At 45.8% G+C, this 12,277-nt stretch overlaps 1 protein-coding gene across 10 annotated transcripts; it reads left to right on the top strand.

The window, feature by feature from the left end:
* Positions 1 to 2: 2 nt before the first annotated feature.
* ARL11 (ADP ribosylation factor like GTPase 11) lies at positions 3 to 11,793 on the top strand. Of its 10 annotated transcripts, none has more exons than XM_026858985.1 (3): positions 4 to 92; positions 4,390 to 4,535; positions 8,397 to 11,793. In XM_026858985.1, the coding sequence occupies exon 3, from the start codon at positions 10,473 to 10,475 to the stop codon at positions 11,076 to 11,078; it is 606 nt and encodes a 201-aa protein (XP_026714786.1). In that variant the 5' UTR covers positions 4 to 92; positions 4,390 to 4,535; positions 8,397 to 10,472; the 3' UTR covers positions 11,079 to 11,793. The 10 variants fall into 10 exon arrangements, with proteins under 10 accessions (XP_026714794.1, XP_026714786.1, XP_026714734.1 ...); XM_026858933.1 differs by having other exon boundaries at positions 17 to 519; XM_026858993.1 differs by lacking the exon at positions 4,390 to 4,535 and having other exon boundaries at positions 3 to 92.
* Positions 11,794 to 12,277: the final 484 nt, after the last annotated feature.

Here is a 12,277-nt window from a genome sequence, read left to right as displayed (position 1 = left end):
CCGCTGGGGGGGCCTCGGGCCCTGCTGCGGAGGAGCGGGCGGCGGCGGCGGGGCCTCAGCCGGGACTTCACGGACCCCTCCTGGCCCCGCAGGTGCGGCTCCTGTTCCGGCACAGCCTCCCGCCCCGGCTGGCCTCCCCGCAGGCATCGCCTTGAGGGCGCTCAGGCGGGCCCGGAGGTTTGTCCCGTCGCGCCGCGGGCCCGTGTGAGGCCTCTGGGCGGGGCTCCGTAGCCGACCGGGCCCAGCGAAAAGCTCCGCCGGCAGCTTTCGCTCGGTGGGGCCGGTCGGCACCTTTTTGCCCCCCTCACCCTCACAGGCGTGAAGTCGAGGTGGGGTTGCAAACCACCCCTGGCCATAACCGAGCAAAATCTCACAGGGCTGTGGCGGGATCCGTGCAGATTATACTTCAGGCTAGTTCCTGTATCGGCTGTAAACAGCTGGATCCTAGACAGAGCGTTAACGGTCTTCTGACAAAGTCACATAAGGACACCTCTGCATTCAAGGGTTTTTAGCCAGTATGTAAGTACCTGCTAGAATTTAGCATTTAGCTAATGTTCACAGTTCTGTCAGTGTCTATACTGCAAATCCAGCAGGAGACACAGTTGGGGGAGGATCCAGGGAAGGAAAGGTTAGAGACTAGCCCTCCCCGGAAAGCTCCTTTGTTACACAAAGTTGTTAACAGGAAATGGCTTCCGCTTTTCTTCAAATTTACTTACTTTCCTGACGGTGCACAGGGTCAAAAGGCAGCTGGCATTTACAGTGAGTGGGGAGCTATCAGTCTCAAACATAAAGCAATAGGGTAGAGCCCACTGGAAGTATCAATCTATCTTTGGGCTGGTCAATTTAGGAGAAAGCTGTTTAAAGAGGAAATTACAGTTTAAAAAAGAAAACTCAATTTCAGTACCCAGGAGTCAAGTGTGGATGGGTTGTTCTGAGAGGGAATCAGTGATGCTGAAGAAATTCTGCCCCAGAGTATGAGGCGATGAAAGCCCAGCAGTAGGTCCAGGGTAAAAAAAGATTTTCCCCGCTAAGTTCCTGCTTACTGTGGTGCTGAGTGAGTTTAGCTGGCATCAGGAAGGCACTGCTGAATAGGTTTTGCAAACTCTGGAACAACAAAAAGAGAAGGCATAAATAAGAAGACGTGGAAAAGTGTCATCAGAGCCTCCATGGGAAGCCTTAAAAGAGCCGGAAAGGGAATATACACAACACTTATTTTCAGCTTGTGTTTGTAGCTCCGCAAAGGAATTGTCCATCAAGAACAACTGCCTTTCCTGACATTGCTAGGAAATGGTACAAAGGTGGAGCTATGTAATCCAAACTTTAATCCTAATTAGTGCTGTAGAACAGACCTGCTTAGTTACAATATATAGAAACCCAATTGTTTTAACAAGTACTGGAGCACAAGTTCCCAGTCAGTTTTTTATTCACGTGCATTTAAGATTCTTTTTATTCTTCTTATTACTGATTAGTTTTTACCATGTGCAGTAAATCTTTAAACAGTAGTTGCAGGTTATACTGCGTCTGAGCTATACAAGTGGCTGAAACGACTAGAAAAGTGCTCGGTATGGAGCAGAAGTAATTTTGTCATCTTGCAAATAACTAGTTTCAGTTCTTGTTCTTTCAGTTTGGCTTCTTGTAAAAGCCAGCAATAACAAAAACAACCTTCCCCCATCATTTTTTCTAGAAGGAAAAAGAATATGAAACCTCTTATCTGTCTTGGAGAAGTTATAACAGGCTGGAAATGTTATGAAAGCATTAAACAGGCCAACCAGGCAAAGCAATGATGTTCAGAGACAACTTTTGTAGAATAAAAGGAATTATCATTTAAGACATGCTACAGATAACGTGTAACTCATTGCTGACTTTGGTGGGTTAGCTCGGGATGCTGATCCCTCTCTTATTACACTGACAGTCTCAGCTTACATCTCTTTCGATAACCATAGCAGGTGACTATGAAGAGCTTTTCTCAAGTGACTGGACTGGGAACATTTGAGATTTGAAATGGACAATAGCCTGGAATTAAACCCCGAACCCTAATGCAACCGGAATCAGCAGTTTCATTCCTAAGTATACGTTGTTGAAATCAGAAATCACAAAGGTGTGCATAGTCATAGATAAATGCAAATTTATGAGAATTTATAATCTTGTCAGTCTGTTCTGTATCCGCAGCTCTATAGGTGACCACAATGGAGAGTCATGATGGCACCTGTCAGGGGCCTGTTAAAGGATAGTAAAAGAAGAAGATTCTTCGAAGCGTTTCTCTCTTCCTCATTCAGCATTATTTTCTCAGTCAGTCAGTTAACTGCTTTCATTCAAACTGCAGAGTCCTAGGATATGATGCCAGTTAAATCTGATATGAAAACAACCTGGAGCTAAATGTCACCTGCACGTAGCTGGCCTCTTACTCCAACTCTGTTCTGCAGTCCTCGCCATCACCTTTCTGAAGATGTGAAAGAAAAGGTACAGAAATAGACGTACAGCTGTTCAGAAAAACCTGTTTCAAAGTGATCCTGCCGCAAAAGGGTGCCAAAGACCTGAGGGCTCCGCAAAGGGAAGTCCTCCCCTAATCAAAGCAGGAGCCCTGACATCTGCGGTTTGGCATGAGCCGTTTGATTTCTGTGGAGATAGCCTCTCCATCGAGAAATGTGTGGGATAATAGTGCCGCTCTGTGGCCAGACAGGTAAAATGCAATTTCTGAATTTTCACAGGTTTTCTTTGCTTTCAATCGTTTTACCAGACAGGAGGGTAGTAAAGATCAGTTTGTAGTTTTCATTCTTGTTGATAAGTCCAAGTACCTTTCAATACATTTTATTTGTTGTTATAAAAAGTCCTAAACGTGTAAGCTAAGATGAAAACTAAAAAAAATGATCAAACAAAACCTTGCATCCAAACCCCCTGATTCTGAGGAGCACTGAGACTGAGAATCTGCTGTTGCTCTGAAACTTGGCAAGTTGTACAAAGTGCATTTTCAGGCCCATACTTACATTGTCATCTTAATCACGTGACTTCCTGTGGAACTGGAATGAGGGAAGGCTCCATGGGGGGAACTGCATTTGTATATTGCAAAGCAGAATTTCCTCTGGACTAATCTGGAGAGCTGAGCTTCATCAGCGTACTTCCAAGCTGAAATTTTACTTCCCATAGAAGTAACATATTCAGATAAGATATTACCTGTAGTGCAAGTAAGCAGTGAGATTAAACATTATTTGACAGCCTCTGTAGGGCTTCCCCTTGACACCAACTGAAGGAATAGTAAAAAAACCCCAACAAAACCAGTCCTTGCTTCATAGTTTTTACATGCAACAGATGGAGAGGCAAATACTAGGATACATGAGAGGATGGAGTAAGCGCCTTTTTTTGGCATGCATAACATCAACATTTTTATAAGTGCACCCATTTTTTTATCTTTTTTTCCTTTTCAACTAGAAACATTGTGAATAATGGAAGAATTGAGATTAAGGCATTTCAAGACAGTCAGAGCTGTATTTTAACTGGTTTCTAAGGTGAAAAGAGTGTGTGTGCAGTATGTGGCATTGATAAACATATGACATAAACTGGAACAGAGACCAGTTGTAAGAGGAAGAGCTCATTAGCTCATAGTCTCAGAAAATGGAGTGATGGTGTTGGGCTAGGTAAGGAAGCCAAAGAAGCTCAGTTTTTAATTGCCTTGAGGAAGCAAAGCTGAGATGTTAGGAAGTCAAGGAGGAAGAGATCTGTGAAGACATAAGAAGAAGGACCTGGAACGAGAGTTCAGTGGTATAGACAGAAGAGTACAGAGCATGGTCAATTTATGTGGGAAAAACTAAAACAATTTAGGTAGCACTTGAATAAATGAGTCTACAGAGAGGACCTGCACTCTGGTAAAATGCTAAACAGCTTTGGAAATTATAAATTCAGAGGTCAGAGTAACAATATGAAAAATATTCTGCAGTCATATACAAAAGACATAGTAGTTCAAACAGAAATCAAAGCAAGGAAAGTACTTTTCCTTTCCTCATCAGCTGTTGCACACCTGCCAGCTAAGGGATGAGAACATGAGAGAAAAGTCTTTGCTCTGTTCCATATTTCTCCACATCTACCTCGCTGTCAGGGTACAATGAGGGCTCCTAAGGGGGCATCAGGGCAATGTCTGGCAGCCAGGACCCATCCCGCTGCCTCCAGCAGGCAGGCTTGGGGGCATGCAGAGACAGCCTCAGCCTTGGGCATCAGGCACCTCCCTGAGAAAGGGGATAGGCTGAGGCCTCAGGGCCCTGGCATCTTCTCAGAAACTTTGTTCCAGCTGTATGAGGCATACAGAAATTGAACAACAGGGAAATACTCACTAAACAACACCTAAAAAAGCATCAAACCTTTCCCAGATACCCTGGAGCATATACCATGTCTTTTCAGGAGTGCTGAGGACAAAGAAATCAATGCCATGTCGTGGTTGACACTGTTTCAGGTGGTGCTGGCTGGTCACGATGAGGAGAACGTTGCTCATGGAAGTTCATATGGAGGCTCTATTTGGACCTGTCCTGGGCACTCAACATTTCCAGGTGCAAGGACCAGCTCATTGTGTCCATTCAACCTGTTGTGAACACTGAGCCCAGCCACAGAAGGAGCTGAGTTTCTGTCGTGCCACCAAACTCATCACAAGCAGCAGGCTGCTGGCAGCCATAGCCACACGTAGGGAAGGTCTTTGACTGAGATTTACCGCGTCCTGTAGTTTTCAAATCCAAACCTGTGACATGGGGGGAAACTTGTGTGGTTGTTCTGCCAGGCAGAACTCAGAAGTAAGCTCTGCTCCTCCAAGTTTAGCCATGGCCAGTTCAGTGCTCCTGGCCAAACACCTTTAGGCAATTGGTAGGCATCACAAGTTGTATTTTATCCTAAGCAGTTTGTCTCTCTCGCTGACAGCGGAGTGCTCTGAAATGGAAAGCAAACAAACACCCAGCCCCTTTCATGGTATCTGACTGTGTTGAGCAAGGAGCAGGACCTCCTCATGACTTGTGGTCATGCTTGTGTCCTTGTGGCTGCTGTCCTTCAACACAGGGGTCATGGCAGCCTGGATGAGTGGGAACTAATAAGAGACAAGGACCAAGCTTTCTCCTTTGAAAGCTGTGACATGGCATCAGTGAGGGCGTAGCAGGTGACTTTTTGTGCTCTCCAGCTAGAGTTATATACTTCTGGGCAGAGTTAACTGTGATGAGGCAAGCACAAAGCTGGTAGCATATCCACTGCCAGTTACGCTATCAAAAAACATTTTCTTTCATCAAATGTTTGTCCCAAGAAGCAGGGGTGAAACAGAGGCCACTGGGCTGGAGAACAGCATCCTATTTCCAACCCTACTAGGAATGCCCTAGAGGTACCAGCACCTTTCTCAGAGTGTTTGATGAGCACCTGAAGGGCAGGTGCTTAACATCTGCTGTGCGTTTTGTTGTGTGAACTCGTTACTCTGAACTTCTGGGAGTCAGTCAACAACTTTGAGCAACTGTATGTTGTCAAGAGATGTCACCACAGGCAGACTTTTCTACAGCACATCAAAGCCTGTGGTTGTATTTTGTAGCTTTCAGAATACACTAAGCCAGCTTTCAAGCCTCTTGGATGCCATCTCAGGAGGAAGCAATTTGCCTTCAACTGCTGGCTCTCACACCTGCCCATCAACCCTGATGGGACAGCTTCCTGCCCACATGCTAAATGAACAGCATTAGTCTGTTAGCAGGAGAGCACTTGGAAAGAGCATGAGGTGAGTTTCCCATGGGTGTTCCAGAAATCAGGGTCAGAACAAGAGTAACAGACCAGCATACAGGAAAGCAAAAGGCCAAAATTCCCTAAGCCTGAAACATCATATTTGGTGGTCTTGTGGCTTTAGTTTGGGGTCCTGGCTAGGTCAAACCTGGTGGTCCCCTGCAGTTCTGCAAGAACCTCTCACAGCCCAAACTTGGAAGAAGTCCCCTTCAAGATGGCTGCTGGCAGGTAGACAGGTGAGCTCTCCAGTCAGCACACCCACCTGTGTCCAGAGCCTCCTTCAGCTCCCAGCAGGCTTTCTCAAGGGTTGGTAGTCTGAACATTCCCTCCGTCCATGGTCCTTCCACATATGACATAGTGAGGAGATGGTGCATGAAACACTGGCAGGGCTGGGTGAATGGCAGCTTTGGTGGCTTTCCTCAGAGACACAAGCAAGTCTGGATGGAGAGGTATGCTCTGCCATCACTGGGCTGGGATCTACTTGTTGCTCCAAGCAGATTGCCATCAAGATGAAAGCTCATGGTAAGGACCAGATCTACTACTCCTATTCCTGGCTCTGCTGAAGGTTGTGTGCCCCAGAATTGCCTTCCAAAGAGGTGACATGGGCTGGACCAAACCCCCACCCCAGGTCTTTCCACCACTGGGCAGGGACGTGCCTTCTGGGTTGTGCCTGTCAGAGGGGTGTGCTGCCAGGAAAGCACCTGTCTCCTGAGCTCCGCAGCATCGCTGCTGGGGACACTGCCTGCGGACACTGCGGGGACATCCCCAGAGAAGCTGGTTAGGACCAGTGAGGCCCCTCAGTGCCTTCAGCACCCCGACACTCACATGGATATTGTGAATATTATTTGGGAGAGATCTGTGAGGTCATTTAGAAATTACCATTATTATCCCCATATTATCCACATATCTACAAAGAAATTCAGTTTTGGATGAAAAACTATGATGAAAATCTATTTATAGTTTTAGTGAAGATAATCTTTTGTTTTCGGCAGCAAAGGGAACTAAGCTTTCGCATGCCTCTAATTACATCTTTGATGCAAAGGTCACTGCATGTCTAACAGGAGAGACAGAACAGCAGTGACTCCACAATGCCTGTGAGGCCATTAGTGGGGAGTGTTTTGCACTAATAAAAAGGAAGGATTGACATGCAGTTTGCTTAGAAGTTTCTGCCTTGCTTTTTGGGATACTTCTGGTAGTTTGGCAATGTGTATAAGGGGAACTGCCTTCTTGATAAGTGTTTCTGATGGACTCAGCCATACCTTTGCTACATGATTAACACTGATTTCCAGTGAATTGGTTAGAATTAGACCTACCTGCTTCAGAGGTCACCTTGTTTTGGTGTATGGCATCACAGCCACAAAGACTATCTTGACAGCCATGCTAAGAGCATTGTGGTCTAACTCTGAAATGATGTGGTCTCCCTAAGAAACCTTCAACTATCATCTTGTTCTCCAAAGCCTGTGTCTCATGTCCTTCTGCAGGTCACAGAACCATAGAATTGTAGAATGGTTTGGGTTGGAAGGGACCTTTAAAGGTCACTTAGCCCCCCCCCCTGCCATGAGCAGGGACATCTTTCACTAGATCAAATTGCTCAAAGGTCCATCCAGCCTTGAACATTTCCAATGACGTTGCATCCACAGCTTCTCTGGACAACCTGTGCCAGAGTCTCACCAACCTTATTGTAAAAAATTTCCTCCTTGTGTACAATCTAAATCTACCCTCTTTCAGTTCAAAGTCTCCTTCTTCTTCCTGTCTGTGCCCCATGGAGTGAGGGCAAAATGCTCTGACGGTGAATTAGTGATTGGGACAAAATTCCAGTTATGGGAACTGGATTTAGGGCATCCACCTTATTTAGGGCATGAGGAGGAGAAGGGATTCTCTCCTATAGTACTAGTCCTGATTATTGCTCTTGTTGATGAATATCTAGGAAATGGGGGAATGTATGCCTAACAAACAGAAAACAAATAAATTGACTGACATTCTATGAAATTATAAATGGAATTAGCAAACACTGGCTTTGCTCCTGTGAATTCAGAGACATGAAACACAAGGCAAGAAGATTTGTTTTACTCACATAAGACATAGCTGGGGTAGGGATTGTCCTCGTCTCTGAACACAGTTTCTGAATTATTTAGCATACAGCCTTTCTGCTCAGGCAGTAGTCTCACTCAGAGCTCATCTCATCTGCTTTTACTTTCTTTTCTTTCATTCTTTCTTAAACTGACTTGCAATTGTTCCCATATATTATTTATTGGAAATACTATGCTTTTATAACATAGATGTGGGTAGAACAGAATCTGTAAGCACAGTTTGCACCCTGTATTTGGAATAATTGGCAGGAAGAAAGAAAACAGGCTGCAGTTCAATGCGTAGGGTATGAAAATGTAAAAAAAAAAATTAAAAAAATACAGAGTTATCTCTATTTGCCCATGAATTACGCTGTTCTGTGCCACAGAAAACCTGAAAGCAATCTCCAATAAGACTGTACCCTAGTTGCATTCTTCAGTCTGGCTTTATTTCTTCTTTTATTTTATTTTTTAACAGAAGCAGCCTATTTCTGTAGCATGTTAGAGTGCTGCAATAAAGACTCCATCACATCATATTTCAAATACTCAATTACTTGTCGGATAGTAGAATCTCTACCCTTTCTTCCTGTATCTATATTTTAGTTTACTTAAAAGACATTTCAGAGCTATGAATGTCTGGTCAGATGAAACAGATGCATACCAGAGCCTCCTATCAAGCCTTAGAGAAGACAAGCAGCAGCAAAGGCAGAAGAAACATGAAAAAATCAAGAGACAATTCACTTGACCCACTAGTATGTCAAAAAATACCAACTACACTGATCTTACAGTACAATTTCCTATGGAGAGGAAGTTTTTCCCAAAATGAAGAACAAGCAGATTAAGGACCAGACAACAATATAACTTATTTTTAAGAAGAAAGAACTCTGACAAATGGGTAACCCTTGGGGAGAAGCGTGCACTGCAGAGTGTGCAAACAGAAGGATTGGGATCTGCTGCACATAGTAGTTCTCTTTTTTTATTGCCATCTAGAGAGCTTCCTGCCCTTTTTCCATTTATAGACTGGTTCCAGAAAAGATCACACACGAGCACACACCTCATGATTTATCACATGCGTGGTGGTGTGTTTATACTGTTAGATTAACTCTGCAACAAGTGCTGTAAATAAGCATTAGCTTTTGAATTAACCTAAAGCCTGACCATAATAACACATCTTACATACCCACGAGCTGCACAAAGCTCATGGAGGCTCTTGGTGCCAACCAGCTCTGTGGGTTGACTGTAGGAGAGCCGTGTATCACAGAAATATCTTGCAAAACATGGTCTGTAGGACCCCTTGCAATCCCATGCAGTTTATCTGGGTTTGAATCCTTGTTTTGTTTTGTTTCTCATTCCTCTTCCTTTCTTTAAAATATGGAAAACTGACACATCTTGCCCCCAGGGTAAGAAATATGTCTCTGGTTGGCCACTAGTGACCCGGTCACTGACCAGACAGTCCCTTCCACATGTTGAACTTCATCCCCAGCAATGGTGGCTTGCGACATGGAGGCATCACGAAATCATTGCTGGGGAGACTGCATCTCCCACAGACATGTGGGGGTTCCCCGCAGTCCCAGGGAAGTGCAGATGAATAACATTTCCTTCTTCATCCTCAGAGGTATCTGGAGAGCAGCTCTGCATTAATGCCACAATGAGATTTGCAGCCACTTTCAGTTCTGCATGCCTCTGAGCATCCTTTTAGGAGCAAACCCCAACCAATAAAGTAGTCAAATACCAGCTTTGCTGGGCTTCTGCCTGACTGACATCAGCTGCTGTTGCACAAGCGATTCTCAGAGCTGTTTCAGCAGCATATTTTTGCCTCTGGCGAGTAAAGTTCAAGTGGTGCTGTCTTGTTAAACATTTTTCCCTTCTTTTAAAGCATTTTTTTTCCAGCTCAGCCACAGAGGACTGACTTTGCTTCACTTAAAAAAAAGTTAAAATGTAGTAAATAACTTGATGTAAAGAATTTTATAGATTTTCACTCCAGGGAAGGCATTTTGACGGGTCAGATTTCAATGAGACATTAAAATATCATGCTTGTGTGCATTTTTCTAAATTGCTGTCGTTACTGTCTGTGCAACAGGTAGTGAAAGCTGATGCTACAGAGATTGGTTTTGTACTTTCTCCCATAAGACTGGCAGAAAAATTGTCAGTTGTGCTGTTGCTCATGTTTAAATCCACACCCTTGAGCTGTGATTCAGCAAATTCCCGGACTAACTCTGGTCTGAAACCCGGGTTCCTCCTTGTCCTGTCCTGCCGGGGGTGGATTTCCCCTAGAAAAGCCAATGAACAAAAGCTAATTTATTTCTGTATGCAATGGGGAGGAAACTTGCTCCAGCATCTCCCCACCTCTTCCTGCAAGACATTGGTTCTCTTTTGCACTGATCATTTCAGGTCGTGAATAAAAATGGAAGTTAGCAGCAGCGGAGCTGGGATATAGAAATTGTTTTTTCCAACGGCACTCCCTGGCTCTGATCCATACCTCATAAATAATAGCTCTGACCTCATTTTAGCTACAAAGAGAAGCAAAAGCAAACTGCCTGTCTCTCTTCAGCAAACCTAAGCTGCTGCCTTAGAGAGGCAGAACTGAGCACTCTGTTATTAACTGACATTATTGAGGAAGTATTCTTGCTTTCTATTTTTTGGCTGCAATTTTTTTGCCACGGTTGTGACAGCATCTTGATGGGGAAGCTGATCTCCAAAGGCCGCCACAAAAGAGATGCTCGAGTTGTCATGCTGGGGCTTGACTTTGCTGGCAAATCCACTCTTCTGTACAAACTGAAGAGCGGTCGGGCTGTGGAGACCTGCCCAACAGTGGGCTTCAACGTGGAGTCTCTGCAAACGCCCTGTCGTATATCCTTCACCCTCTGGGATGTTGGTGGACAAGACAACCTGCGGGCAAGCTGGCCTGACTACCTGGAGGACACCAACATCCTCATCTTTGTGATCGACAGCACAGACACGGCCCGTCTGCCCGAAGCGATGGCAGCGCTGGAGGAAGTGCTGAGCCAGCCCAGCATGGCTGGTGTCCCTGTCCTCCTCCTGGCCAACAAGCAGGAAGTTCCAGGAGCGCTGGCTCCCGCCGAGCTGGGGGAGAGGCTGCGGTGGGGGCAGCTGGCGCGACGCCGCTGGGTCCTCCAGGGGTGCAGCGCCCACACCGGACAAGGCCTGCAGGAAGCCCTGGCCATCCTGGGAGAGCTGCTGCGGGGCCCGGAGCAGAGCACTCTGTCCCAGGAGCTGCCCCCTGCAGGGCCGGTGGGGAGAAGGCAAGCTCTGGGACAAACCTGAACCTTGAGTCGACCCTTTCCAGTTGTCGGTGCTCGCAGGTTTGCCACAAGAGGATCCCAGCCTCCAGGTGACCCCTAAAATAAACAGACCTGCAGTTGGAACATGCCACGCTGAAAAACACCCAGCCGCTTGACACCAAAACCTGCCAGGAAGACCGTTGAGCAAAACTCCCACCATGGACCATTTTTGGCTCCATCTCTTGGACTCTCATTAGCGGCCACAGATTGTACTGCAGTCACCAGACTCTGCTCATCCATCGTGTGTGTGTCCAGTGCTTCAGCAGGAATGCTTTTTGCCAGAGCAATATAAATTATACCAGAGATGTGCACAAGGGACAGAGGGGGTTATTTTCTTTCCACGTCTCCCAGCCCTGATGCAGCTATGCTGATGGGGTAATCCCCATGGGGGGGTATTGTTTGAACATGCCCTATACCGCTTCTTGCTCAGCTCAGATCACTCATTCATCAGCTGGAAAAGCAGCAGCTACTAAAAGGGAATGGCTAAACTGGAGCAGTGTAAGCGCAGGACTTCGAACAGCCAGCAGCTAAGTGGTTTTAATGTGGCATCTACGGGTATAATCTTAGAGCCATGGACATGAGTCAGTATTGGTTGGTGTAATGTGGTTCAATGATGTGTATATATAAATTTCTGCATTTCTTGGTTTGGGTCTTTCTTTTCCATTTGTTATTTTTATCAAATACTGATTTCATGAAAATGGTACCTCATTTTCCTTGGATTATATTTAAATATAATCAGATCTGACACATCTGCATGGTCAGTCAACCTCTAAATACCCTCATGGTGACCTGAACAGCCAAGATTAAGCTGAAGCCCCATATATCAGACTTTCTGAAACTGGATGAGACCACTCTACGGGCAATGGTTGGTAACCATGGGCTCCTACAGGCACAGGCAGGTTGGTAACCAAAGGGCTCTCCCCACTCAAACAGGGAAGGGATCTGACCCCTGTACTCAGCACTGGTGAGGCCGCCCCTCGATTCCTGTGCTCAGTTTTGGGCCCCTCACTACAAAAAGGACATTGAAGGACTCGAGCGTGTCCAGAGAAGGGCAACGGAGCTGGTGCAGGGTCTGGAGCACAGGTCGTACGGGGAGCGGCTGAGGGAACTGGGGGTGTTTAGTCTGGAGAAGAGGAGGCTGAGGGGAGACCTCATCGCCCTCTACAGCTCCCTGAAAGGAGG

Source organism: Athene cunicularia (genome assembly GCF_003259725.1).
Source record: "Athene cunicularia isolate RWA chromosome 1 unlocalized genomic scaffold, athCun1 chr1_part1, whole genome shotgun sequence".
In the NCBI taxonomy this organism is placed as follows: Eukaryota; Metazoa; Chordata; class Aves; order Strigiformes; family Strigidae; genus Athene; species Athene cunicularia.
Note: the sequence above shows the minus strand (reverse complement) of the source record. Positions and strands in the feature narration are given on the sequence as shown.